Raw genomic sequence first — 23,802 nt, 5'->3', positions numbered from 1 at the left:
CTCAGCGTGTGGCATGGCAGGACAGTGACACCTCCCCGGCAGGACTGCCCTGGACCGAGGTGGCCGGGGTGTGCAGCCTGGGCTTCTGGCTTCATGTTCTGGCTCACTCCGGAAAGCTTTTGAGGGAGCCACATAGCCTGTGTCCATAATAAGGGAGCACGCAAGGATCCATGCAAATAAGAACCAAGGCAGGGAAAGCCTGGGGAAGGCGGGGACAGGTAGCACGCAGACTCCTGTTCCAGTGCTGAAGTGGGCGTAAAGCTCGAGCTTCCCAGCAGCCGAAGTGAAGAGAGAAACTAGATCTTGTTTTCAGCAAAATAGTCTGTGGATGATGGAGGGAGGTCTTCGAGGACGCCAGACTGCGGGAGGGCAGGAGGCACCTGGGCAGAGGGCTTGCGGCAAGCTGGGCCTGAAGGCCACTCACTGTGTGTGTGTGTCTGTGTGTGTCTGTGTGTGGGGCTGTGTGAGTGTGTAGGTATGTGTGTGTGGGGGGGGGGCTGTGTGAGTGTGTAGGTATGTGTGCGTGGGTGTGTGTGGGTGGGTGTGGGGGAGTGTGGGTGTGGGGGAGTGTGTGGGTGTGTAGGTATGTGTGTATGTGTGTGTGTGTATGAGTGTGTAGATGTGTGTGTGTGGGTCTGTGGGTGGGTGTGTGCGTCTGTGTGTGGGTGGGTGTGGGGGAGTGTGTTGGTGTGGGGCAGTGTGTGGGTGTGTAGGTATGTGTGGCTGTGTGTGTGGGGTGGTGTGTGTGTGTAGACGTGTATGTGTGTGTGTGTCTGGTGAGTGTGTGTGTCTGTGTGTATGTGTTGGGGGCCGTGTGTGTGTGTATGAGTGTGCAGGTGTGTATGTGTGTGTGGGGCCGTGTGCGTGCAGCAGAAGCAGGCGGTGGCCTCTGCTCAGGGCCCTGTGGCCGTGGCCTGTGCTCTGCGCGCGGCTCTGACCTGCTCCGGATCTGAAATCCGCGCTCATCCCGCTCCAGGTGGGCTCTCAGGGTCCGCAAGGACTCCGTCAACGACCCCCTGGGTGGACCCCTGGCGCCGGATGTCCAGCTGATGGGTAAGTGCTTCTGCTGGTCCTCCTCCCCCGGGGAAGAGGGGGCTGAGGCGGGCGGGCACCTGTGTTCCAGAAGCTTCTGGCTGCCCTGAGTCCTCCCCAAGAAGAGGTAGCTCGGGTCCTCTCCAGTTCCTGAGACAATAAAGAGGCTCAGAGAGGTCCACTGGCCAGCCCAGACTCACAGCGCCCAGGGAGGCCAGGCCAGGGTGCCCAGGTGCTCTGCCTCTTCTGAGCACCACCCCGCCCACCAGCACCTCCGCGGCCTCTGCTTTCTTGCTGGTGCCGCATCAGACCCCTCGGAGGACCCTCAGACCGTGGGCTGGGGCGGGCAGGGGTCTTCTTCGGAGAAAACAGCCTGGCCCCTTTGCGTGATAGTCATTCAATCATGTCTCTTTGACTCTTTGTGACCCCATGAACTGTAGCCCGCCAGGCTCCTCTGTCCGTAGAATTCTCCAGGCGAGAATACTGGAGTGGGTAGCCGTGCCCTCCTGCAGGGGATCTTCCTGACCCAGGGATCGAACCTGGGTCTCCCGCATTGCGGGTGGATTCTTTCCTCTGAGCCACTATCAGGCCCAGTGCATTTGATCTGATCCAGACTGACTGATGCCTGCATGGCCTGTGGACCTGTTAAGTGCACATTTTCAGCTGAATGTGCCCCGAGTGGGCCCTTGGGCCACGTTGATCAACGTCTCCAGGCCTCGGTTTCTCATGCTCGGGGTGGGGATAAGGCCGCACCTCCCAGGACCGCGTGGACACCCAGCCCTGTGGTCTCAGGACCCTGGCCGGTGCTGGGTCAGTCCTCAGCAGAGTCGCGAGCTCCCTGGCCGGGGATACCAGCAGTGTGCCCGAGGGCCTCCTGTTGGCCCGCCCAGGCCCCACCCTGACCGCGCGTGGCCTCTTTCCCGCAGCCGTGGGCCCAGCCTTGGCTGTAGCGGACTGCCAGGGCTCAGGGCCTGAAGAGATGACCTTCCGAAGCGGCGACCGCATCGAGATCCTGGGCGCCCAGGTGCCCGGCCTGCCCTGGTGCCTGGGCCGGCACGCAGCCTCCGGCCAGGTCGGCTTTGTGCGGACCAGCCTCATCAGTGTGCAGGGCCAGGCGTCTGAGTGAGTGGCTGAGGTCCTGCCCCTTCCTCCTCCTCATCACCCTCACCCCTGTCCCCAGGGCTGAGGCCCGGCCCGGTGCCACCGCGCTGTCCCCAGGGCCTGACTTCCGCTTCCCGTCTGAACCCTCTCCTGCCCGTCCCCCAAGGGCGGCCGGCCCCTGAAACACACAGGTGTCCACGTGCATGGGTGTCTTGGGCCTGCGGGGCCAGCAGCACAAAGTTGAGGGCTTAAAACGACGGACTGGAGGCCGGACGTGAAAATCACAGTGCTGGCAGAGTTCCTGCCCCTCGGGGGCCCCAGGGGGGTCCTCCCCGCCTCCCCCAGCTCCTGTGGCTCCAGGCAGCTCTGGGCCTGTGGTCACATCACCCCACCTCTGCCTCTGTCTTTGCGTGCTTGTATCCCATCTCCTGTTTCCCATAAGGGTAACCAGGATCATCTCTTCACACCAGCATCCTTGACTGGATCCCATCTAAAAAGGTCTTATTTCCAAATAGGGTTACCTTCTGAGGGTCCAGGTGGACATGGATTTGGCGGGGGGTGGACACTATTCAACCCGGTACACCCTCCCCTCCCCTTAATAAAGCCCTTTAAAGCTCTGGACCTGACCTTCAAGCCCCCCTGGGGCCCAGGCCTTGCTGACCCACATTTCAGAGGCCACTGCTCTGACCATCCGCTGGCCCCTGGTCTTGTCTGCCTTCCCTGGGGGGCGGGGGGGCGGCACCCTTCCTGGCTGTGCTTCCTCCCTCGTGCGAGCCTCCCGACCCCATCTGGGGAATTCCGAGCCAGGCCTGTCCAGTCGCCTCCAGGTCCCCCCCACCTGGCCCTGGGCAGCACAGGGGAGGAGGTGGCGACCTTTAGAGAGTGGTCAGCAGCATAGGCATGTTCTTGGCCTTTTGCTAAGACCTCCACCCAGGAGTCAGTGTGTAGAAAAGGCCTGTTATTGGGCAGGGAGCTGCCCCTGGGTCCATCATGAGATGTTTGTCCCTAGCGCCCCATTAGCCCTGGCGTCCCGTTTCATTCTTGTCTGGCACCTCAGTGCCTCCAAGACCAAGTCTGGGTTGCCACTCTGCCATCCTGACATGTCCTACCAGTCGCTCTGTTCCCTAACTCGAGGGCCTGTCTGCTCCAGAGCCTCTTCTGCCCGCTCATCAGAAGCAGGTTGAAGCTGGGCTGGGCTCTGATGCTGACGGTAGAAACCAGACCTTAGTTTCCCTAAGCGTGCTGCCCCCAAGGCTTCATCTCAAACTTCGTCAGCAGGGCTGGGCTTTCCACGTGCCATGGCTGGTGGCACGCCCAGCACAAGGAAGGCACCCAGAGCGTGAATCTTCTCCTTGTCCTGTGGAAGTGTGCCTTTCACACTTATCTGACCTCCAGACAAACCCTATCAGCTGGTGTTCTGTGAAGCACTGTTTGGGCACCCTTGGTCTAGATGATTGCCACCGTCCCTGGGGAGACCGCAATGTCTCAACAGACAGCTGGGCCCCATGCGACCTGAACACGTCCTGAGCTTGCCAAGGGTCTGCGCTGCAGTCGCTGTGGGTCTGAACTGGTCTGCTGCCCTCCCTTAACCCAGAGGGTGGACAGGGCCCAGTGCCGGTGATCTATTTACAACCAGAGAAGCGCCAGCAACTTCTCTCCTTTACTCAACAAATACTTTCTAAACGTCTTTCCTGTGCCAGATCTGGGTCTGTTACCTTTTGTGTAATGTACATGCTGGTGGTGACTATTCTTTATTTCATCATAATTTCAGGCTTAAGGAAAAGTTGCAAAAAGAGTGTAAAATTCCTCTGTGTCCTTCACCCAGTTTGCCCAAATGTTAATGTGTTATGACACTTACTTTCTATTGTCTGTTTTTTTCTTCATCTTCTTTCTCCTAAATTCTTTGGGAGTCAGTAGCAAACACGATGTTCCTTTACCCCTAAATAATGCATGTGTTTCCTGAAACCAGGACATCGCTTTCATGACCGCAGCACAACTGTCAAAATCAGGAAACTAGCACTGATAGAATTGTTTTCTGCAGAGCTTAGATCCTACCGGTTTTCCCAGTGATCCCCTCTTGAGCCAAAGAAAATTCCAGACCCCATATTATCACTTGTCTGTCTCTTGAGTCTCATCTCCTTGATCTGAGACAGTTCCTCCGTCTCTTTATGCTTTAGGACACTGAATTCTTTGAGGAATACAGGCTTATTATGTCTAACGTGTCATAATCCACCCTACGGGTTTCTTTAACTTCCCATAGTAGCTCCCTCTTAAGTTTCGAAGTACATTTGAAAGTTTCATATTTTGCTGTTAATTTAGTTCTATAAGCAGAAGTTGCCTCCCCCCACTCCCTCCCTCCTTCTCTTTGTTCCTTCCTGTTTTTCCTCGGCCGGACTTTTCTGAGTACACGTGTGCTCTGAGCCCATGTTGTATAAAGAGTTGTGAGAGATTGCAGTGGGGAGGGATTGAGTCTGCCTGCAGCTGTCACGGCCTGCCTCACAGGGGAAGGGGCATTTAAGGTGGGGTTTTGAAGGCTGCTCAGGAGCTCCCCTTCCAGAAACTGTGATCAGCTGCATCTGTCACAGCCTTTCCTGCTCCTGGGTGTCTGCCTCTGACCTGATGAAGCATCCTTGAGGGTGGGATCTATTTTGTTTTTATCTTGGTGTCTTCATCACTGGGCAGGGATTGTCTGCCAAGTGAGGGAGGGAGAAGGATCTTCATGTGAAATGTGTACTTGGAAATATGCAATCTAACATGTGCTTTATTTTTTTCCAGCTTGGAAAATGTGATTTTTCTCAGTGAAGAAGAAAGGTCTTTCTTTAGCCGTGAGGGGCGCTTTTCTGAGGAGGAGGCCAGGCAGCTGCTGAGAAGGACGGCCAGCACCAATGTCTGCACTGTGTACAGCCTGGGTAGGTGGCGGGGGACACGGGGTGCTCCTCCCACCCCTCAGGATGGCCCCGGGGACCTCTGAGGACCTGCAGCTGGAATCGCCTTGTGTGTTTAGTCACTCAGTCGTGTCTGGCTCTTTGCGATCCCGTGGACTGCAGCCCGCCAGGCCCCCCTGTCTGTAAGATTCTCCAGGCAAGCATACTGGAGCAGTTGGCCGTTTCCTCCTCCAGGGGATCTTCCTGACCTGGGGATCGAACTCCGGTCTGTTGCACTGCAGGCAGATTCTTAACTGTCTGAGCCACAGGGAAGAACCCTACAGCCTGTGATTTAGAACAGCTTTCTTAGGGCAAGTTTCTGGAAAGACCAGGAAGGGTGCAGAGCTCGCCCCCAGCCGACACCCCTCGGCCCTGTACCGTCCGCAACACGCTGCGAGGCTGGACTGTCCCCCCTGCGGAGTGCGGTACGGCTCCGGCTTCGTCCACTGTCTGCGGCGGCAACCCCATCCCGCTGCCCTTAAGGAACCTTCCGCCTCCTCCATCATTCGCAGCATTGAATGCCAGCCGCTGGGCCCTTACAGGCGGCCAGACACCTGCCTTCAGGGTGACAGGAGAGACAGAGGCAGGAGCAGGGGGAGGGGCCGGCAGATGCAGGGAGGTGGGCCTGAGCCTCCCGGCTGCCCCGGGGACGGGTCTCAGCTGAGCCACTTCTCTGACTCTGGGCGCCAGCCTAAGACCGCCGGCTCCGCTGAGGCCGGGGGAGCAAGAGGGCCTAAGACTGCAGTCCGAACAGTAGAGAGAGGCAGCCACAGCCGGAGGTCGTGGGCAGAGGGGACGGTGCAGGACAGGCCTACCCACCACTGCCTGGGCCCCGGGGACACAGCGTTCCCGCTCATCCGTTCCTCCTGTGGGAGGGAGATAACGCACACGTGTGGACACACCCCACGGATATGTGTACACACACGCACACGCAGTCATATGAGGACACACAGACACACCCAAACACACATACACCTACACACATGCATGTGTCTGTATGCACATGCTCATGTGAATACACGTGCACTCACACATATACCTACACACCCACACTTGTACATACATATACACATATGTGCACATACACATAAGCATATCTTCATGCATATCTTTCCTGCTTGCCCACTGGCACATGTTTTAAGAATTTTCCCACCAATATTAGATTTAAACTAATGGATGTCTTTTCCTTTGTTGTTGTTCAGTCGCTAAGTCATGTCTGACTCTTTGCCACCCCATGGACTGCGGCACACCAGGCTTTCCTGTCCTTCACTATCACCCTGAGTTTGTGCAAACTCATGTCCATTGACTTGGTGATGCCATCCAACCATCTCATCCTCTGTCATCCCCTTCTCCTCCTGCCCTCAATCTTTCCCAGCATCAGGGTCTTTTCCAATGAGTCAGCTCTTCACATCGGGTGGCCAAAGTATTGGAGCTTCAGCTTCTGCATTAGGCCTTCCAATGAACAGTCAGGGTTGATTTTCTTTTGGATGGACTGGTTTGGACTTGCAGTCCAAAGGACTCTCAGGAGTCTTCTCCAGCACCACAGTTCAAAAGCATTAATTATTTGGCGCTCAGCCTTCTTTATCACCCAACTCTCACATCCATACATGACTACTGAAAAACCATCGCTTTGACTAGACGGACCTTTGTCGAAAAACTAATGTCTCTGCTTTTTAATATGCTGTTTAGGTTGTCATAGCTTTTCTTCCAAGGAGCAAGGACCTTTTAATTTCATGGCTGCGGTCACCATCTGCAGTGATTTTGGAGCCCCCCAAAATAAAGTCTCTCACTGTTTCTGCTTTTTCCCCATCTATTTGCCACGAAGTGTTTGGACTGGAGGCTATGATCTTTGTTTTTTGAATGTTGAGTTTTAAGCCAGATTTTTCACTCTACTCTTCCACCCTCATCAAGGGGCTGTGAAGTTCCTCTTCACTTTCTGCCATTAGAGTGGTATTATCTGCATGTCTGAGGTTGTTGATATTTCCAGCAATCTTGATTCCAGTTTGTGAGTCATCCAGCCTAGCGTTTCGCATGATGTGCTCTGCATAGCAGTTAAATGAGAACGGAGACCTCGGCGGGTCAGCCTTTAGCCAGCCCGGCTCACGGCTTCTCCTCCTCCTGGGCAGCCGCGTGGGGAGTCTCGTTTGGTGCTGCGGTGGGGTCCTCCCCACTGGACGCTGCATGGTGGACAGCACCTCACTCTCCCCTGGCCTTTAAAGCTCTTTTTCTCCTTTGGGTTCCTTAGCAGCCCAGCGGGCAGTCAGCCTCGGCGTTTCCAGGAGGTGGGAACCGAGGCATAGGAGAGTGCTGGTGGCAGGGTGAGGAGGGGGTGCAAGCCCAGCTCTGCCGCCCAGCCCCGGGGCGAGCCGGCGGCATCGGGGCAGCGTGGCCCCCACTCCCAGAGGGCGGGCAGCAGGAGCAGGCAGCCTCTCAGGGAGGGTGGAGCCATGTAGGTGTCGGGGGTGCGTCCTGGAAGACTTGGCTTCTTGGCTGATGCCCCCTCCGCCCAGGCCAGACCATTTCCCTGCTCGGCGCTGGTGTCAGGGGTGTTACCGTCCTAGAGCCGCCCCCCGCCTCGGCCCCAACACAGACAGCACTGGTCCCAGGGTGATGCCTCCCTTCTCTCTGACTTTTCAGACACGTCAGAAGAAGCTGAGACGCAGCAGCAGCAGGAAGAACGAGGTACGTCCTTCCCACAGGGGAGCCCTGGGGGCGTGGGGCTGGGCCTCGGGGTGGCGCGGGCCGCGGACCTCACTCCTCTGCGGGGAAGGGCTGGTGACATGCGGTCTGGCCTTGGGGGGAGGTTGGGTGAAGCAGAGGTGAGGCTCCCCTCCGCACTGTGCCCAGGACGTCCCCAGGGAATGTGCCCGCCGCCCCGCACTGTCCCCAGTGCAGGTGGGGTGACCTCTCCACTGCCCAGCCCACAGCCTGGCCCCCCGCGCTGTCCCCAGTGCAGGTGGGGTGACCTCTCCACTGCCCAGCCCACAGCCTGGCCCCCCGCGCTGTCCCCAGTGCAGGTGGGGTGACCGCTCCACTGCCCAGCCCACAGCCTGGCCCCCCGCGCTGTCCCCAGTGCAGGTGGGGTGACCTCTCCACTGCCCAGCCCACAGCCTGGCCCCCCGCGCTGTCCCCAGTGCAGGTGGGGTAGCCTCTCCACTGCCCAGCCCACAGCCTGGCCCCCCGCGCTGTCCCCAGTGCAGGTGGGGTGGCCTCTCCACTGCCCAACCCACAGCCTGGCCCCCCGCGCTGTCCCCAGTGCAGGTGGGGTGACCGCTCCACTGCCCAGCCCACAGCCTGGCCCCCCGCGCTGTCCCCAGTGCAGGTGGGGTGACCTCTCCACTGCCCAGCCCACAGCCTGGCCCCCCGCGCTGTCCCCAGTGCAGGTGGGGTGACCTCTCCACTGCCCAGCCCACAGCCTGGCCCCCCACGCTGTCCCCGCGCTGTCCCCAGTGCAGGTGGGGTGACCGCTCCACTGCCCAGCCCACAGCCTGGCCCCCCGCGCTGTCCCCAGTGCAGGTGGGGTGACCTCTCCACTGCCCAGCCCACAGCCTGGCCCCCCGCGCTGTCCCCAGTGCAGGTGGGGTGACCTCTCCACTGCCCAGCCCACAGCCTGGCCCCCCGCGCTGTCCCCAGTGCAGGTGAGGTGGCCTCTCCACTGCCCAGCCCACAGCCTGGCCCCCCGCGCTGTCCCCAGTGCAGGTGGGGTGGCCTCTCCACTGCCCAGCCCACAGCCTGGCCCCCCGCGCTGTCCCCAGTGCAGGTGGGGTGACCTCTCCACTGCCCAGCCCACAGCCTGGCCCCCCGCGCTGTCCCCAGTGCAGGTGAGGTGGCCTCTCCACTGCCCAGCCCACAGCCTGGCCCCCCGCGCTGTCCCCAGTGCAGGTGGGGTGGCCTCTCCACTGCCCAGCCCACAGCCTGGCCCCCGCACTGTCCCCAGTGCAGGTGGGGTGACCGCTCCACTGCCCAGCCCACAGCCTGGCCCCCCGCGCTGTCCCCAGTGCAGGTGGGGTGACCTCTCCACTGCCCAGCCCACAGCCTGGCCCCCGCACTGTCCCCAGTGCAGGTGGGGTGACCGCTCCACTGCCCAGCCCACAGCCTGGCCCCCCGCGCTGTCCCCAGTGCAGGTGAGGTGGCCTCTCCACTGCCCAGCCCACAGCCTGGCCCCCCGCGCTGTCCCCAGTGCAGGTGGGGTGACCGCTCCACTGCCCAGCCCACAGCCTGGCCCCCCGCGCTGTCCCCAGTGCAGGTGGGGTGACCCGCTCCACTGCCCAGCCCACAGCCTGGCCCCCCGCGCTGTCCCCAGTGCAGGTGGGGTGACCTCTCCACTGCCCAGCCCACAGCCTGGCCCCCCGCGCTGTCCCCAGTGCAGGTGGGGTGGCCTCTCCACTGCCCAGCCCACAGCCTGGCCCCCGGCGCTGTCCCCAGTGCAGGTGGGGTGGCCTCTCCACTGCCCAGCCCACAGCCTGGCCCCCCGCGCTGTCCCCAGTGCAGGTGGGGTGGCCTCTCCACTGCCCAGCCCACAGCCTGGCCCCCCGCGCTGTCCCCAGTGCAGGTGGGGTGGCCTCTCCACTGCCCAGCCCACAGCCTGGCCCCCCGCGCTGTCCCCAGTGCAGGTGGGGTGACCTCTCCACTGCCCAGCCCACAGCCTGGCCCCCCGCGCTGTCCCCAGTGCAGGTGGGGTGACCTCTCCACTGCCCATCCCACAGCCTGGCCCCCCGCGCTGTCCCCAGTGCAGGTGGGGTGACCTCTCCACTGCCCAGCCCACAGCCTGGCCCCCCGCGCTGTCCCCAGTGCAGGTGGGGTGACCTCTCCACTGCCCAGCCCACAGCCTGGCCCCCGCACTGTCCCCAGCAAAGAAGCACATCCGCCATTGCCTGAAAGTGAAAAAGTTGCTCAGTTGTGTCTGGCTCTTTGCGGCCCCCCGTGGACTATACTGTCCGTGGAATTCTCCAGGCTGGAATACTGGAGTGGGTAGCCATTCCCTCCTCCAGGGCATCTTCCCAGCCCAGGGATCAAACCCCGGTCTCCCCCGTTGCAGGTGGACTCTTTACCATCTGAGCCGCCAAGGATGAGCTTACGCCTGACTCTGGGGTCTCTTTCTTTTTTTTTGAGCTGCACTAGATTTTAGCTGCGGTTTGCAAATTCTTAGCTGGGGCCTGTGGGAGCTAGTTCCCTGACCAGGGATCCAACCCACGCCCCTTGTATTTGGAACGTGGACACTTAGCCACTGGACCATCAGGAAGTCCCTGGGTTCCTTTCATTTAACCCAGAGCAGCTGAAACTTGCCCTGTGTCCTGCTTGGAGAGGTGAAGGGGGTGGAGAGGGCGCTACTCTGGAGACTTACGCTGGAAAAGTCCCTGGAGGACCTGCTCTTTCCCACACCTCCATCTCCGCCACAGCAGAGGGTCTGCATCAGGGACCGCCTGGGGATGCACAAGCCGAGGACCCTTTGAGATTTCCGGGGAATGGGATCCATCCACGCGCAAACACGGAAGGGCCCCTTGGAGGAAGGCTGGAAGCAGCCCCCGGGGTACCAGGGCTATCCCGGGGCCCTTCCCACTCCCTGGATTTCTGCAGGCTGCCTTCAGGAGGACCTCAGCTGTTGGGGGGGGCAGGGTAACAAGGATAGTCCAGGAAGACGCCCCGGGGAGACCAGGTGCCTCCACTGGACATGGGCATTTCTCAGCTAATCAAGTACACGGTCGAGCTGTACATTTGCTGCTCAACCGTATTTAATTTTTTTTTAATTCCTAGCCTTTACAGGCTAATAGCTTTGAACACACTTTTTACAATGAACTTGAAACAGAAGAGTCTCTACCTCCCGCTTCTTTCCTTCCAAATTCCCCTTCAAAGCGCGTGTTTTCCCAACAGGAAATGTAGCTTGTTTGCTCCTCAAGGCTGGACATGCCTCTGGGTACTGAGTCCATCCAAGGCCAACAGGCCTTTGGCAGGCGGGCAGGGCAGGCATGGGCAGCTCCTGTCCCCAGACTCTTCAGCACTTGTTTTTAGCCCTTTAGCAACCAGACTCCCGAACCAGCCCGGACGAGGGGGACCCCGGGGTCTGGGAGCCGTTCCCGGCGTTCCCCGTCAGAGGGGCCCCCGTGCTGGAGCTGGGCAGGGGACACGGACTGCACTGTCAGCTCTGAGGGCACTTTGGAGCTCACACTGGTCAGCAGCTCTGGTTGGCCACAGCTTGATGTCATGGGGATTCCTGCACTGGCCGAGAGGAGAGGACTTCAGTGAGGCACGCTGGTTGGTAGAGGCTTGGCCAGCTTGCTCCATGTTCTCGTGGAAAGTCACTCCTGCAGCCCTGAAGTGTGCCCAGTGGTCCACGGCAACCTCAGATGCCCAGGGCAGCCTTGTGGGGGAGGCGACAGGGACGCTGCAACCAGGGAAGGGACGCCCCCGGCCCTGCCTGGACTCAGATCCCACTCTCACCCATCCGGGCGTTTTGGTCATTTGCAGAAATGTCCCCACCTTGCCTGAACCCAGAGCCACAGGAGATCCTGCAGAAGGTGAAGAATGTTCTAGAACAATGCAAGTCCTGCCAGGGATGCCCCGAGGAACCAGGGTCGCCCGGTGTCCACAGGGCGTCCAGCGGAGCAAGCCTGCCGGACACCGAGGAGCCCTCCTTCTGCCTGGACGCGGGAGATGACTGGGCCGACCCCGAGGTCCTGGGCCCTCAGCTGCTGTTCCTGGATGCTCTCGGGTTCCAGGCCAGTTTCCAGGGCCTGTACGACCTCTCCCCGCCCACGCTGAGCGGCGTGTTCGGCGGCTTCACCGACGAGGAGGAGCTGGTCAGGCGGCTAGCCGAGGCCCGCGGGGTGGCCAAAAAGGCCGGGCTGCCCATGGCCCTGGCTAGGCTCTGCTTCCTGCTGGGACGGCTGTGCGTGCGGCGGCTGAAGCTGTCCCAGGCCCGCGTGTACTTCGAGGAAGCCCTGGGCGTGCTCGGGGGCCGCTTCGGGGACCTGGCCCTGGTGGCGGCCGTGCACACCTGCCTGGCCTCCGTCCACCTGCGGCAGAAGAACAAGGAGAAGTGTGCACAGGTGGTGCCCAAGGCCTTGGCCCTGCTCCTGGGGACGCCCGGCCACGTTGGCAGCTCCGAGGCCGAATCCGGCCTCCTGGCCCTGGCCCTGCGGAGGGCCATCGGCGGCCGCAGCCCGCAAGCTGAGGCCCGGGCCTGCTTCTTGCTGGCCAAGCACCACGCCCGCCTCAAGCAGCCGGAGGAGGCCCTGCCCTTCCTGGAGAGGCTGCTGCTGCTGCTCCCCGGGGCGACGGGGACCCCGGGCGCCTCCTGGCCCACGGACTGCTACCTGCTGCTGGCGGGCATCTACAGCCAAAGGTGCCTGCCGCACCTGGCGCTGAGCTGCGTCAGGGTGGCCTCGCTGCGGGCACGGGGCTCGCTGGGCAGCGCGCTCCGGAGCGCGGCCCTGGTCCTGCAGAACAGCCCGCGACTCCCCGTGCTGCCCGCCCAGCTCGCTCACTACCTCCGGCAGGCGCTGGCCTCCCCGGCCTCTGGCTCTCGGCGGGCCCTGCACGGCCCCATCTACGCCAGCCTGGCCCAGCTATACAGCCAGCACGGGCGGCAGGGCAGGGCCATCGCCTTCATGATGCAGGCCGTGGAGACAGACGCCCGGCTGGGCGGCCGCGCCGTCGTGGACTACTTGGTGGCCCTGGCCTGGCTGCACGTCCTTCACGGGCAGAGCCCGGCAGCCCTGGACATCCTGGAGTCCGTCCTGGAGGTGGCGGCAGCCACCCCAGACCAGGAGGGCCTGATCGCCAACATGACGGCCATCGCCCTGAAGAGGACCGGCAGGACCCGGCAGGCGGCCGAGGGCTACTACCGCGCCCTGAAGGTGGCCCGGCGCCTGGGCCGCCCGCGGAACGAGGCGGTGGTCCTGGCCAACTTCGGGGCCCTGTGTCTGCAGGCCGGCGCCGGCGGGCTGGCGCAGCACTACCTCCTGGAGGCCGTGAAGCTGTTCTCGCGGCTGCCCAGCAGGGAGGGCGGCCCGGACTTCACCCGGGTGCTGCTGCGCTTGGGCGACCTGTGCGTCCGCAGGGCGCTCGCCCGGCAGGCCAAGCGCTACTACGAGTGGGCCTTTCTGGTTGCCGTGGAGATGGACCACTGGGAGAGTAAGTGTCGGGCCGGCGGCTGCCTGGGAAGCCAGCCAGCAAGGGCTCTTTCCATGTCTGTTCAGGGAGTCCTGGGGGTTACGACTCGGAGGCGAGCGGTTGCTTCTCCACCGAGAATGCCTAGTAGTGAGAACTGGCTGGTACTTTGAGGTGCCCCGTGCTGGGCCAGATGTCACCGGTCCCGGCTTGCCTGGGACCATCCTGCTTTCTGCACTGAAAGTCCCGAAGCCAGGAATCCTGGCCATCTCGGGCAGACAGCCAGTGGGAGACCCCGGACGCAGCCCAGGCCAGGCCGGGGGGCCGCCAAGCCAAAGCGGCCACATGGGCCTTGCATACCGGGTGCTTTGCTGGCTCTGTATCCTTAGTGTCTCCCAACAGCCGGGTACTCCAGACACCTCCTCCAGCTCAGAGCGTGCGGGCAGCTGCTTCATCCAAAGGCAGCTGCTGCAAGTGGCAGGCTCTGGGCGGGGTTCCACTAGCAAACACGCCCGAGTGGTCCTTGCTGGGGGCTGGTGGTCAAGCCACAGGAAACAGATGCTTGGGTCACGAGAGCCACAGAAGCTGGTGCTCAACTTGATGGTGGGGCGGCTCCAGGCCCTGACTGGTAGGGGGCCGGCTGTTTAGTCTGGGATCCGAGGGATGGGAAGAATTTAGCCAAGTTTGGGAGGGAGGGGGCCTGGCAGGAGGCGCAGCCTGTGAGAAGGCCCTGGGGTGAGTGACTGGGCCCTGCAGGGTGGTGCCAAGTTTGGAGTGAGTGGCTCGGGTGATGGGTGGCGAGAGCCTCAGGTGGGAAGCTAGGCAGGGGCCCAAGACCCCAGGCTGGGGTTTGGCATTTTCCTGAGAGCACTGGGGAGCAATAGAGGGATGTAGGTTCCACTCAGTGAGGCTGGAAGGCGAATCCCCTGGACCTCCAGGAGGAGCCAGGAGCTGGGTCTCCCGACCTGCCCTGCGGCCTTGGGCACGTGCGGGCAGTGGTCACCAAGGGCTCGTGGCCCCCCGCTGGCCTCTCAGAAACCATCTGTGACCCCCGCCACACCCCCCAACCCAGGGACTGGGGGATTCAGACTTGGGAGTGCAGAGCTGGGGGACCCAGGAGGCCCCCCAGGGGGTCAGGGGGTCTGCCCCTCTCCCATATGGAACAGCGAGGGGACACCCAGGGTCACCCAGTCCTTGCGCCTCCTTTTTCAATCCGTTTCACTAGTTTGTGTCTTTCTAGCGTTTGTCCATTTCATCTAGGTCATCTCATTTGCTGCCATAGAGTCGTTCACAGCTCCCCCTTTATTCCCATAAGATCTGTAGTGATGCCCCATCTTTCCCTCCTGATCTTAGTCATGTTCAGCTAACTCCTTTCTTTCCTTGGTCAGCCTGGCTAAAATTTTGTCACTTTTGTTAACCTTTTCAAAGAGCCGTGATTTGGTTTCATTGCTTTTCTCTATTTTTCTCTTCTCTACTTTATTATGTTATCATCTCTGCTTGAACTTTGATTTTTCCTTTCTTTTGCTTGACTTGGAGTGAGTTAACTTTTTCTAGTTTCTTAAGGGTGAACCTTAGGTTTTTGATTTGAAATGTTTATTCTTTTTTGCTTGTTCATTTTTTAAGATACTTAGCTATTTGATTGAGCTGGTCTTAGCTGCAGCATGCAAAGTCTTAGTTGCAACATGCGGGATTTAGTTCCCTGACCAAGGATTGAACCCAGGTCCCCTGCATTGGGAGTGCAGAGTCCTCACCAGTGGACCACCAAGGAAGTCCCCAGTTTCCTTCCTTGGCCCACTGGTGATTTGGTGGTGGTGGTTTAACTGCTAAGTCATGTCTGACTCTCACACCAACAGGTCATTTTCAATAGCGTAAGCTCCCAACTGATCCCAGTCCTCTGGCTTTAGAACAGGCGAGTAAGGCTGTGGGCTTGGAGCCCGGCTTCACGAAGGTGCATCGGCTGTGGAAAGCTGGAGCCGGATATGAATCCTGTCTCTGCCTCACGTCCTCTGCTCCAGCTTTGGACTCAGCTTGTCTGTCTGCCTCGTGGGGGTGCTGGTGATCCATTTGGTGGGGGCTTAGCCCCTGTTCCGGCTTCCCTGGCAGCTCAGTTGGTAAAGAACCTGCCTGCTAATACAGGAGACATGGGTTCAAGCCCTGGTTCAGAAACATCCCTTGGAGGAGGAAATGGCAACCCACTCCAGTGTTCTTGCCTGGAGACTCCCATGGACAGAGGAGCCTGGCAGGCTTCAGTCCATGTGATTGCAAAGAGTTGGACACGACTGAGCAGCTGAGCATGTTCGCATGCAGCCCCTGTCTGGCTGGGAGAAGCTTTGTGAAGCAGAAACGTGTCCCGGTCCATCAGGGGAGCGCAGCCAGGACCGTCCAGCCTGGGAGCTCCCCAGGGATCAGCACCGTCCCTCGAGCATCTGTGACGTGCCCTGCCTGGCCCTGTCACGGCTGCTGGCCGGCTGTGTGACCTCAAGCCGGACACCCAGCCTGTCCCCACGTGGAGCGACCCCGGCTCACGGGGGCAGGGGCGCCGCCGGGGCCACGGATCCTCGGAGGTCGCCGCGGTGCCTGACGGGGCCTCTTCCTCTGTCTCCCGCCAGGCCAGCTGCTCACCGTCCAGCGGCTCTGTCACTTCTACAGCGCGGTCGTGCCCAACGAGGCCCGGTGCGTCGTCTACCACGAGTTCCAGCTCTCGCTGGCCCGCAGGGCGAACGACAAGGGGCTGGAGGGGCAGCTCCTGGAGACCATAAGCCAGCTCTATCTGGCCCTGGGAACCGAGCGGTGAGGCCCGGCGCCGGGGTGGGGAGGGTGCCGGACGCCGTCCTAGGACAGTCCCTCTGTCCTTAGGGTCAGTAGGGGCTGAGCCAGGAGGCCCCGTCCTGTCCCCAAGGGGTGGGAGTGGAGCATGTGTTTCTGAGTCATCCTTCCTGCCGTGGTAGCTTCTGGAAGCTGACCCCGGCCTGCCCTGAGTGTGTTCCCGCTGGCCCAGCACTAGGCCACGTAGTCTGGTCCTCATTTGTCCCCTCACGTGTGAGGACAGCGACCGTGTGTGCCTGGAGGGTCCTCGTCCCCAGGAGACAGTGACCGTCCCGCTTGCTTCCCCAGAGCAAGGTTTCGGGGTCATTTGTGAAGCCCGTCCAGAGCGTCCTGACCGGGGAAGGGGGACAGATGGCTGGACCACACAGCTCGCAGGCTGGTGGAGTCTCATAACACCCCATCCAGCATGGGGGCTCCTTGAGAGCAGAGAAGGGGCTGGATTCCCCGGGACTCTGGAGGGATGCCTCTCACCCTGGGGCCTCAGCAGGACCAGTGGGCCAGCACCCATGATCAACACTCCTCAAAGTGGGGTCCCGGGGTCAGCATGTCCACCTCACCTGGGTGCTGGTCGGAGACGCGCATTCCTAGGCTTTCCAGGGGACTCAGTGGTAAAGAACCCGCCTGCCAATGCAGGAGATGCAAGAGACACAGGTTTGATCCCTGGGTCGGGAAGATCCCCTGGAGAAGGGCATGGCAACCCACTCCAGTATTCTTGCCTGGAGAATCCCATGGACAGAGGAGCCTGGCGGGCTACAGTCCCCGGGTTCACAAAGAGTCGGACATGGCACCACACACACGTGGCAGGCCTCACCCGGAACTCCTGAGCCAGCAGCTCTGGGAGCCAGGCCCTGCCATCTGTGTCTGTCTGACCAGCCCCCTGGGCGGTTCTGTTCCTCTGACAGTGTCAGAACCCCTGGCCTGGATGGGCTCTTAAGTACTGCCCAGGGGCCATGATCCCTGCTGTGTCTGGAGGTGACGTGGGCCTGTGTGTGTGGAGGTGGGGCAGAGATGAACCGCTCACTCCTTAAGGCCCCACGGCTGCCTGCCTCCTCACCTTTGCTGGACAAGGGCCTCCTTGTTGCCCCGGTCTCCCGCCAGCCTGGACGCGCAGGCTCTGGGCCTAGCCCCCTTATGCCCGAGGTCCAGGGTGTCCAGGCGGGCTCTCAGGGAGAGCCTGGTCCCTCCACGCAGCGGGGCGGCCGGCCCGGGAGGCCCTGCTCTGAGCACCCACGTCTCACCCCAGGGCCTACAGGTCCGCCCTGGAATACACGAAGCGCAGCCTCGGGGTCTTCATCGACCTGCTGAAGAGGGACAAGGAGGCGCAGGCCTGGCTGCAGGCGGGGAAGATCTACTACGTGCTGCGGCAGGGTGAGCTGGTGGACCTGTACATCCAGGCGGCGCAGAACGCCGCCCTGTACACGGGGGACCCCGGCCTGGGGCTGCGGCTCTTCGAGGAGGCCGGAGACATCTTCTTCAACGGGACCTGGGATCGCGAGAAAGCGGTGTCCTTCTACCGGGTGAGTGTCCCCCACCCCCGCCCCGTGGGGTCCAGGCGAGTGAGCTTCAGGGGCGACCCTCCCGGGGGGCAGGACCTCCCCACCTCGCGCACATGCTTAGCGTCCGGGTGGTTTGGTCAGGGACCGTCCCAACCCCCAGCCCCAGCCTGGGCGGGACAGAGCAAGAAACGCCCATCAGAGGACTCGCCTCCCAGGGATCCACACAACCCTGGGAGGCAGGGCCTGGCCCCCTTTTACAGAGGAGGAAACCGGCCCAGAGAGGCGAAGGGTCAGGTCCAAGGACACACAGCACATCAGATGGAGGGCCCCCGTCTGCATGTGCCTCCCGGGGAGGGCGGCGTCTCCGCCTCTGTCTGACCAGCTCGCCTGTGGCTGGGCCCCGGGGTACAGATACAAGTAGCCTCTTTAGTGCCCAGGGCATGTTGGACCCTCCTGGTCAGGCCCCCTGCACCCAGGAGGAGCAGGGCTGGTCTGAGGGCATGCGGTGTAGCTTGATGGGCAAGGCTCACACCACTTGCTCACGCCCCAGTGGCCCTGGGGGTGGCACACAGCTGTGAACTGATGGTGTGGTGTTGGTGGGAAGGCTTTCCCAGGTGGCGCTAGTGGTAAAGAACCTGCCTGCCAATGCCAGTGCAGGGGATGTAGGAGACGCGGGTTCCATCCCTCCTGGGCCAGGACGATCCCCTGGGGGAGGACATGGCCACCTGCTCCGCTGTTCTTGCCTGGAGAATCCCATGGACAGAGGACCCTGGTGGGTTACAGCCCACGGGGTCGCAAAGAGCCAGACATGCCCAAAGCGACTTAGCATGCAAAGCTCCTGTAGGTTCACAGGGGCAGACCTGGGGGCCCTCGGGACGACATGGGCCTGGCTGCCTGTTGTGGGAGGAGGCAGGCCTGACCTGCCCCCTCTCCTCCAGGACCGGGCGCTGCCCCTGGCGGTGTCCATGGGGAGCCGGGAGGCCGAGCTGAGGCTCTGCAACAAGCTGTCCGCACTGCTAGCTGAGATGGAGACGCCCCAGGAGGGCCTGGAGTTTGCCCACACAGCCCTGGCGCTCAGCCTCACCCTGGGTGAGCCTGCACCCCGCCCCAAGAGCCCCCCACCCCTGAGGTCTGGGAGGGGCCTCTTGTCCCCTGGCCCGCAGGCTCCTCTTCCACCCCCCGCCCCCCTCCGCCAGGCCAGGCTGCTGAGATGGGCGGCAGAGAACCTGTCCCGCCCCGCCTGAGCATCGGCAGCTCTGCGTCCCCCGACCTGCCCCTCCCTTGCTGGCCAGGGGGCCGGTTGGGGCGCCCTGCACCGCGGACACTCGGTGACCCTCCAGGCGGGGCTGCCCGGTGCCTTTCTGCCTGCTGTGCCCTCTGGTCCTCCCCGCCTGCTGGCCCCCAGGCCCCGCTGCTCTCTGCGGGCCAAACCCTGTCCGCCTCTCCGGGTGCCTGTCCCTCCATGCCCGGCTCTTCTACGCCGTCTGTCTTCCCCGAGGCAAGGAGCCCGATAGGGCCGAGCACACAGTAGGTGTGCCCCCGGGGAGGGGGTGGGCCTCCCGGTCTTGCAGAGCTCATCCCAAGAGCGGGAGGATTTTGCAGGCAGCCTCGTCTGGTGCCTCCCCCCGAGGATGGGGTGGAGGGCGGCTGAGGATCTAGCAGGGAGGCCAAAGGTCGTGTCTGTAGGGGCACAAACTGCAGGCTTCTGGGTTCTCCGGTCAGAACAGTAAGCAAAGCACCCTGTCCAGGGGCCTCTATGCAGGCCTGGGCTGGGGGGTGTCCTGCTCCACGACTTTGCCACATCCCTGAGATGCCAGGAGAGTGGGCATCGTTAGGTGCCCCTTACAGACGGGAGGAGGAGGGCAGGGCAGCCCACTCCGGTCTCCTTGCCTGGAGGATCCCGCGGACAGAGGAACCTGGCGGGCTACAGTCCATGCGGTCACAGAGTTGGACCCGACTGAAGCGGCTTAGCACAAATGGGACGTCGGGTGGGGCCGGGAGGGGACTGGCCGGGCTGTGAGACGGCATCCGCCCCCCTCGGCTTCCCCAGGGGACCAGCTGAACCAGCGGGTGGCCTGCCACCGGCTGGCCGCCCTGCACCGCCGGCTGGGCCACGGCGAGCTGGCCGAGCACTTTTACCTCAAGGCGCTGGCGCTCTGCACCTCGCCGCTGGAGTTCGACGAGGAGACCCTGTACTACGTGAAGGTGTACCTGGCGCTTGGCGACATCATCTTCTACGACCTCAAGGTTCAGAGGGGCGCAGGCAGGGCCGGCTGCCGGGGTGTGAGGGCCGTCGCCTGGCTCTGGGTGTTTGGGAGGCATTGCGGTCCTCTTCCTCGAGTCCCGGGGGTCTCCCCGGAGCTCTGGGCCCCGCTGTGAGCTGCAGGCGAGGCCAGTGGACACTGTCCTTGCTTCCAGGCGGGTCAGGCCTTGCCCTCAGGGTCAGTGGGGGAAGCTGCCACGGGGTAAAGGACGAAATGAGTGCAGTTGGTTGGCAGGGGCTTCTGGATGGGGTGACGGCAAAACTGTGTCTTCACTGTCCAGCAGGAGTGAGCCACAAAAAATGTAGGGGTGGATAAAGACATTCCCGGGGTGGGGGAAAGTGAAAAAGCGAGAAAATGGAAGTCGCTCAGTCGTGTCCAACTCTCTTTAACCCCACGGACTATACAGACTATGGAATTCTCCAGGCCAGAATACTGGAGTGGATAGCCTTTCCCTTCTCCAGGGGATCTTCCCAACCCAGGGATCGAACCCAGGTCTCCCGCATTGCAGGCAGATTCTTTACCAGCTGAGCCACAAGGGGGAAGTGTCATCATTATTCCCAGAGACCCATGTTGCAAGCTGGGCTTCCCAGGTGGTGCTAGTGGTAAAGAACCCACCTGCCAGTGCAGGAGACAATAAGAGATGCAGGTTCGATCCCTGGGTTGGGAAGATCCCCTGGAGGAGGGCATGGCAACCCACATTCTTGCCTGGAGAATCCCCATGGACAGAGCCGCCTGGCAGTCTTACAGTCCATAGGGTTGTGGCTAACCGATTCATGTTCAGGTTGCAAGGAACAGTCCACAGCCTCACACCTCCTCCAGGAAGCCTGCCAGTCTGTGCAGAGCTCTTCCTTTCTTCCTTCCCGGGAGCCTCATATCACCTGAATTGGGGGAGAGGAGGTGCATTCTTTACCATCTCGCAGTATAGAGAGGGAAACCAGGGCTCGGGTGGGGCGTGACTTGCCCCAGATTTTATGGCAGGAACACCTGGCACCCTGGCTGAGCCCCTGCCCGGTCGGAGCTGCAGTGGTGGGAGCTGGGGCCGCTTTTTCCATTCATCTGTGAGCCCTGCAGTGGATGAGACAAGGGCCTGGGGATGTCTGCCCTATTGCCCCTCCCCTGCCCCCATACAGGCAGCCATCAGCCCCACTCTGGGTCTACCCCTGCCTCTGCACCGTGTCCCTGATCTGTGTTGGCTGAGGAGGGAGGGTGCCCCAGCCCGGGGGTGAGTTCTCCCCTTCCGCCTCCCCACCCAGCGGCAGCTAGGAGCTGGAGCGGCCCTGGAAGACCCCCCCACTGCCCACGGGTAACCCCCAGCCCAGACTACGCACTGGCGACACCTGCTGGCCATACATCATCCCTGCAGCCACTGCTACGTCCAGCGCTGGGGGCTTCCGTGGGCAGTGGTGACCCCTGCAGCTGAGCGTCCCCACCCCGAGGCTCAGGCCCTGGGCTGCTCAGGATTTGTGTGGTTGGCTCTCCACGGGCTTTGCTGCAGCAGGAGCTGGCGCCCCCACGGGGCAGGGAGGGGACTAGGCGAGGCATGGACAACTGATTGGGGCAGAAGGAGGGGCCGTGGGCTGGGGCTGCGGTGACTGGGACCCTGCGGCCCTGTGGAGAAAGGAGGGCCTGGGGGCTGTCCTGGAGGTGGGGGGCTGCTGTGCTGTCTTTACGGACCGTCTGTTGCTCACGTGTGTTGTCGTAGCAGAAGGAGCTAGACTTAGACTAGGAAAGACGTGGGTGTGAATCCTAGACCTGCCACCCACTAGCTTCTACACACACGTGTACACACATGCACAGGAATGCACACCCCGCCCCCTCCACCACCCACTCTGGCCAGTTCCTTCCATTTAGTTGGGATGCCCCCTCCTCCAGGAAGCCCTCCCGTCCCACCCCAGGGGAGTCAGGTGTTTCCCAGGCTCCCGCAGGCTGCCGAGCTTCCCTGTGCTTCAGGGCTGGTCGCATCTTGTGGTTGCTGTTGCCCAGAGTCAGCTGTGTTTGGCTCCCTGCCCGCTCCTCCCAACACACACACACACACACACACACACACACACGGTCCCCCCGCCTGGCCTGGGGACAGTAACTGCTATACACACCAGCTTCTGTTGTCTCCTGGGCCTTTGTTCTGTGTGGGGGGCGGTGAGAAGCCAGGGCTGGTGACTTTGCACTTTGTCCTCTGTCCTGGGGAGCCCCTGTGAGCAGGGGTGGACGGTCAGGTTTGGGTTTAGTGCCGGCCCTCGGGTGACCTCCGGTGGGAGACGTGGAGACTGGGGTGGGAGGCAGAAGTTGGCAGGGGTGAGGGGACGTGGGACACCCCAGCCTGGGGATGGTGCGTTCAGGGCAAAGATGCATCTGAACTGGGAGCTTGTGCCCTGGTGGGGGGGCGGGTTCACGTCCCCTTGGGGCGGCAGGATATTCTGAGAGGTGACACCCGTGAGCCTCTTTGCACCGGGCCTGGCGCAGGGAAGGCCGGGCATGCTGGCATCAGTGTGGACGTGGGCTGCCGGGGTCAAGCCAGGCCACCCTGGGCCACGTGGCCCTGCAGGGAACTCTCGGACCCCAGCCTCCCAGACCTCAGCTCGGCCCAAGGGGAAGCCACGGATTATCTTCCAGAGGCCCCAGGGATGAGCAGGAAAGAGGCTTCTGGGAGGAGGGGACTGGATACTACAAAGTCCGAGGCTCTGGCTCCAGGGCCAAGGCGGGGAGGGTGGGTCGGGGCTCCCAGGGCCATCAGGACGCCAGTCCAGGCCCGCGTAGATGCCCGGTCACTCTCGGGCAGCCGTGGGAGGAGCACGTGGCTCCTCCCTGGGGGAAACATGCAGGGCCCGTCCAGGCGCCCAAGCTGGCCTGTCTGGGTCGAGCAAGTGTCCTACCCGCCTGGAGCTGCCCTGGCCGGGGGCCTAGCCCGGGGAGAAGCTCCCCGAGGCCCCCCGCCCTGGCGCGGTGCTCTCCCCTCGGTGACTCGCCGTCTGTCTCCAGGACCCGCTGGACGCGGCCGGGTACTACCAGCTGGCGCTGGCGGCGGCCGTGGACCTGGGCAACAAGCGGGCCCAGATGAAGCTCTGCACGCGCCTGGCCACCATCTACCACCACTCGCTCCTCGACCGCGAGATGTCCCTCTTCTTCTACCAGAAGGCGCGGACCTTCGCCACCGAGCTCCGCGTCCGCCGGGGCCCCCTGGTCCCCGGGCCCCCGTCCTGAGCCCAGGCCTCGCAGGCACGGCCTCCGGCTGGCCCAGGGTCTCAGGGGCTGGTTTCCTGGGAAAGGGAGGCATGCGGTCAAGGGGCCAAGCAGCAATAAATGTGTTTTGCAGAAAGCTTCCTGGAGTCCTCAGACTCCCCCCTCCCTGGACTGCCTCCTGGAGAGTATCCGGGGATCAGGCCCCGTCCCCGGGGGGCCGTTCCGCTGCTGCACCCCATCCTCGGGGGTGGGCGGGAAGGGCTGGGAGTCCAGCCGTCCCAGGCCAGGTCCCCCCAGCCGGTCAGTTGCGGGTGGTGGGATTCCCTGGGCACCTTCTCCCTGCCCTAGACCCTCACCGGGTGTCCAGCCCTGGGTCCTCTCTGCTTTGAATCCTCGAACCACAGTTTGAGGTCAGGACTGCTCATCTCCTGATGAACAGCTGAAGAAACGGAGGCACAGAGAGGTTCGGTGCATTGCCCAAGGTCACACAGCAGGTAGGAAGGGGCGGAGAGCTGGAGTCTGGTACACTCACCCCTGCGCCAGCCTCACATCATGCGTCCCGTTAGGACCTGAGGGCAGAGACCTCCCCCAAACCCCTCTGCCCCTCGTCTGGGACAGAGACAGGAGAAGGGGCTCCAGGTATTCCCCCACCTGGGTGTCCTCCGGCCCAGTCCGGCCAGTCCCACCTGCGGCTCCCGGTCAGCCGTCGGGACGCACGGCGGCAGGGCCTCCAGCCCACGTGACGTCCACTGAGTGCTGAGTGTAGTTGAAGGCTTATCTGGACCGCCTACCCCAGCCCTGCCCGCCCCCTCTGCGGTCCCTCCCAGCGACCCGCCGAGGGCTGGGAATTCAGGCGGGCTTGAAACCGGCTCC

General features: G+C 62.3%; 1 protein-coding gene across 5 annotated transcripts in view; it reads left to right on the top strand.

The window, feature by feature from the left end:
- Positions 1 to 23,086, top strand: part of SH3TC1 (SH3 domain and tetratricopeptide repeats 1) — a 63,842-nt gene extending 40,756 nt beyond the window's left edge. For all 5 annotated transcript variants that reach the window (XM_065914406.1, XM_065914405.1, XM_065914407.1 and 2 more), the window contains 10 exons: positions 977 to 1,053; positions 1,959 to 2,154; positions 4,909 to 5,042; positions 7,695 to 7,739; positions 11,523 to 13,190; positions 15,776 to 15,956; positions 17,236 to 17,509; positions 18,427 to 18,577; positions 19,539 to 19,735; positions 22,729 to 23,086. In XM_065914406.1, coding sequence (XP_065770478.1) covers positions 977 to 1,053; positions 1,959 to 2,154; positions 4,909 to 5,042; positions 7,695 to 7,739; positions 11,523 to 13,190; positions 15,776 to 15,956; positions 17,236 to 17,509; positions 18,427 to 18,577; positions 19,539 to 19,735; positions 22,729 to 22,950 — 3,145 coding nt within the window. In that variant the 3' untranslated portion in view covers positions 22,951 to 23,086. The remainder of the gene's footprint in view (positions 1 to 976; positions 1,054 to 1,958; positions 2,155 to 4,908; positions 5,043 to 7,694; positions 7,740 to 11,522; positions 13,191 to 15,775; positions 15,957 to 17,235; positions 17,510 to 18,426; positions 18,578 to 19,538; positions 19,736 to 22,728) is intronic.
- Positions 23,087 to 23,802: the final 716 nt, after the last annotated feature.

Source organism: Muntiacus reevesi, chromosome 22 (assembly GCF_963930625.1).
Source record: "Muntiacus reevesi chromosome 22, mMunRee1.1, whole genome shotgun sequence".
In the NCBI taxonomy this organism is placed as follows: domain Eukaryota; kingdom Metazoa; phylum Chordata; class Mammalia; order Artiodactyla; family Cervidae; genus Muntiacus; species Muntiacus reevesi.
Note: the sequence above shows the minus strand (reverse complement) of the source record. Positions and strands in the feature narration are given on the sequence as shown.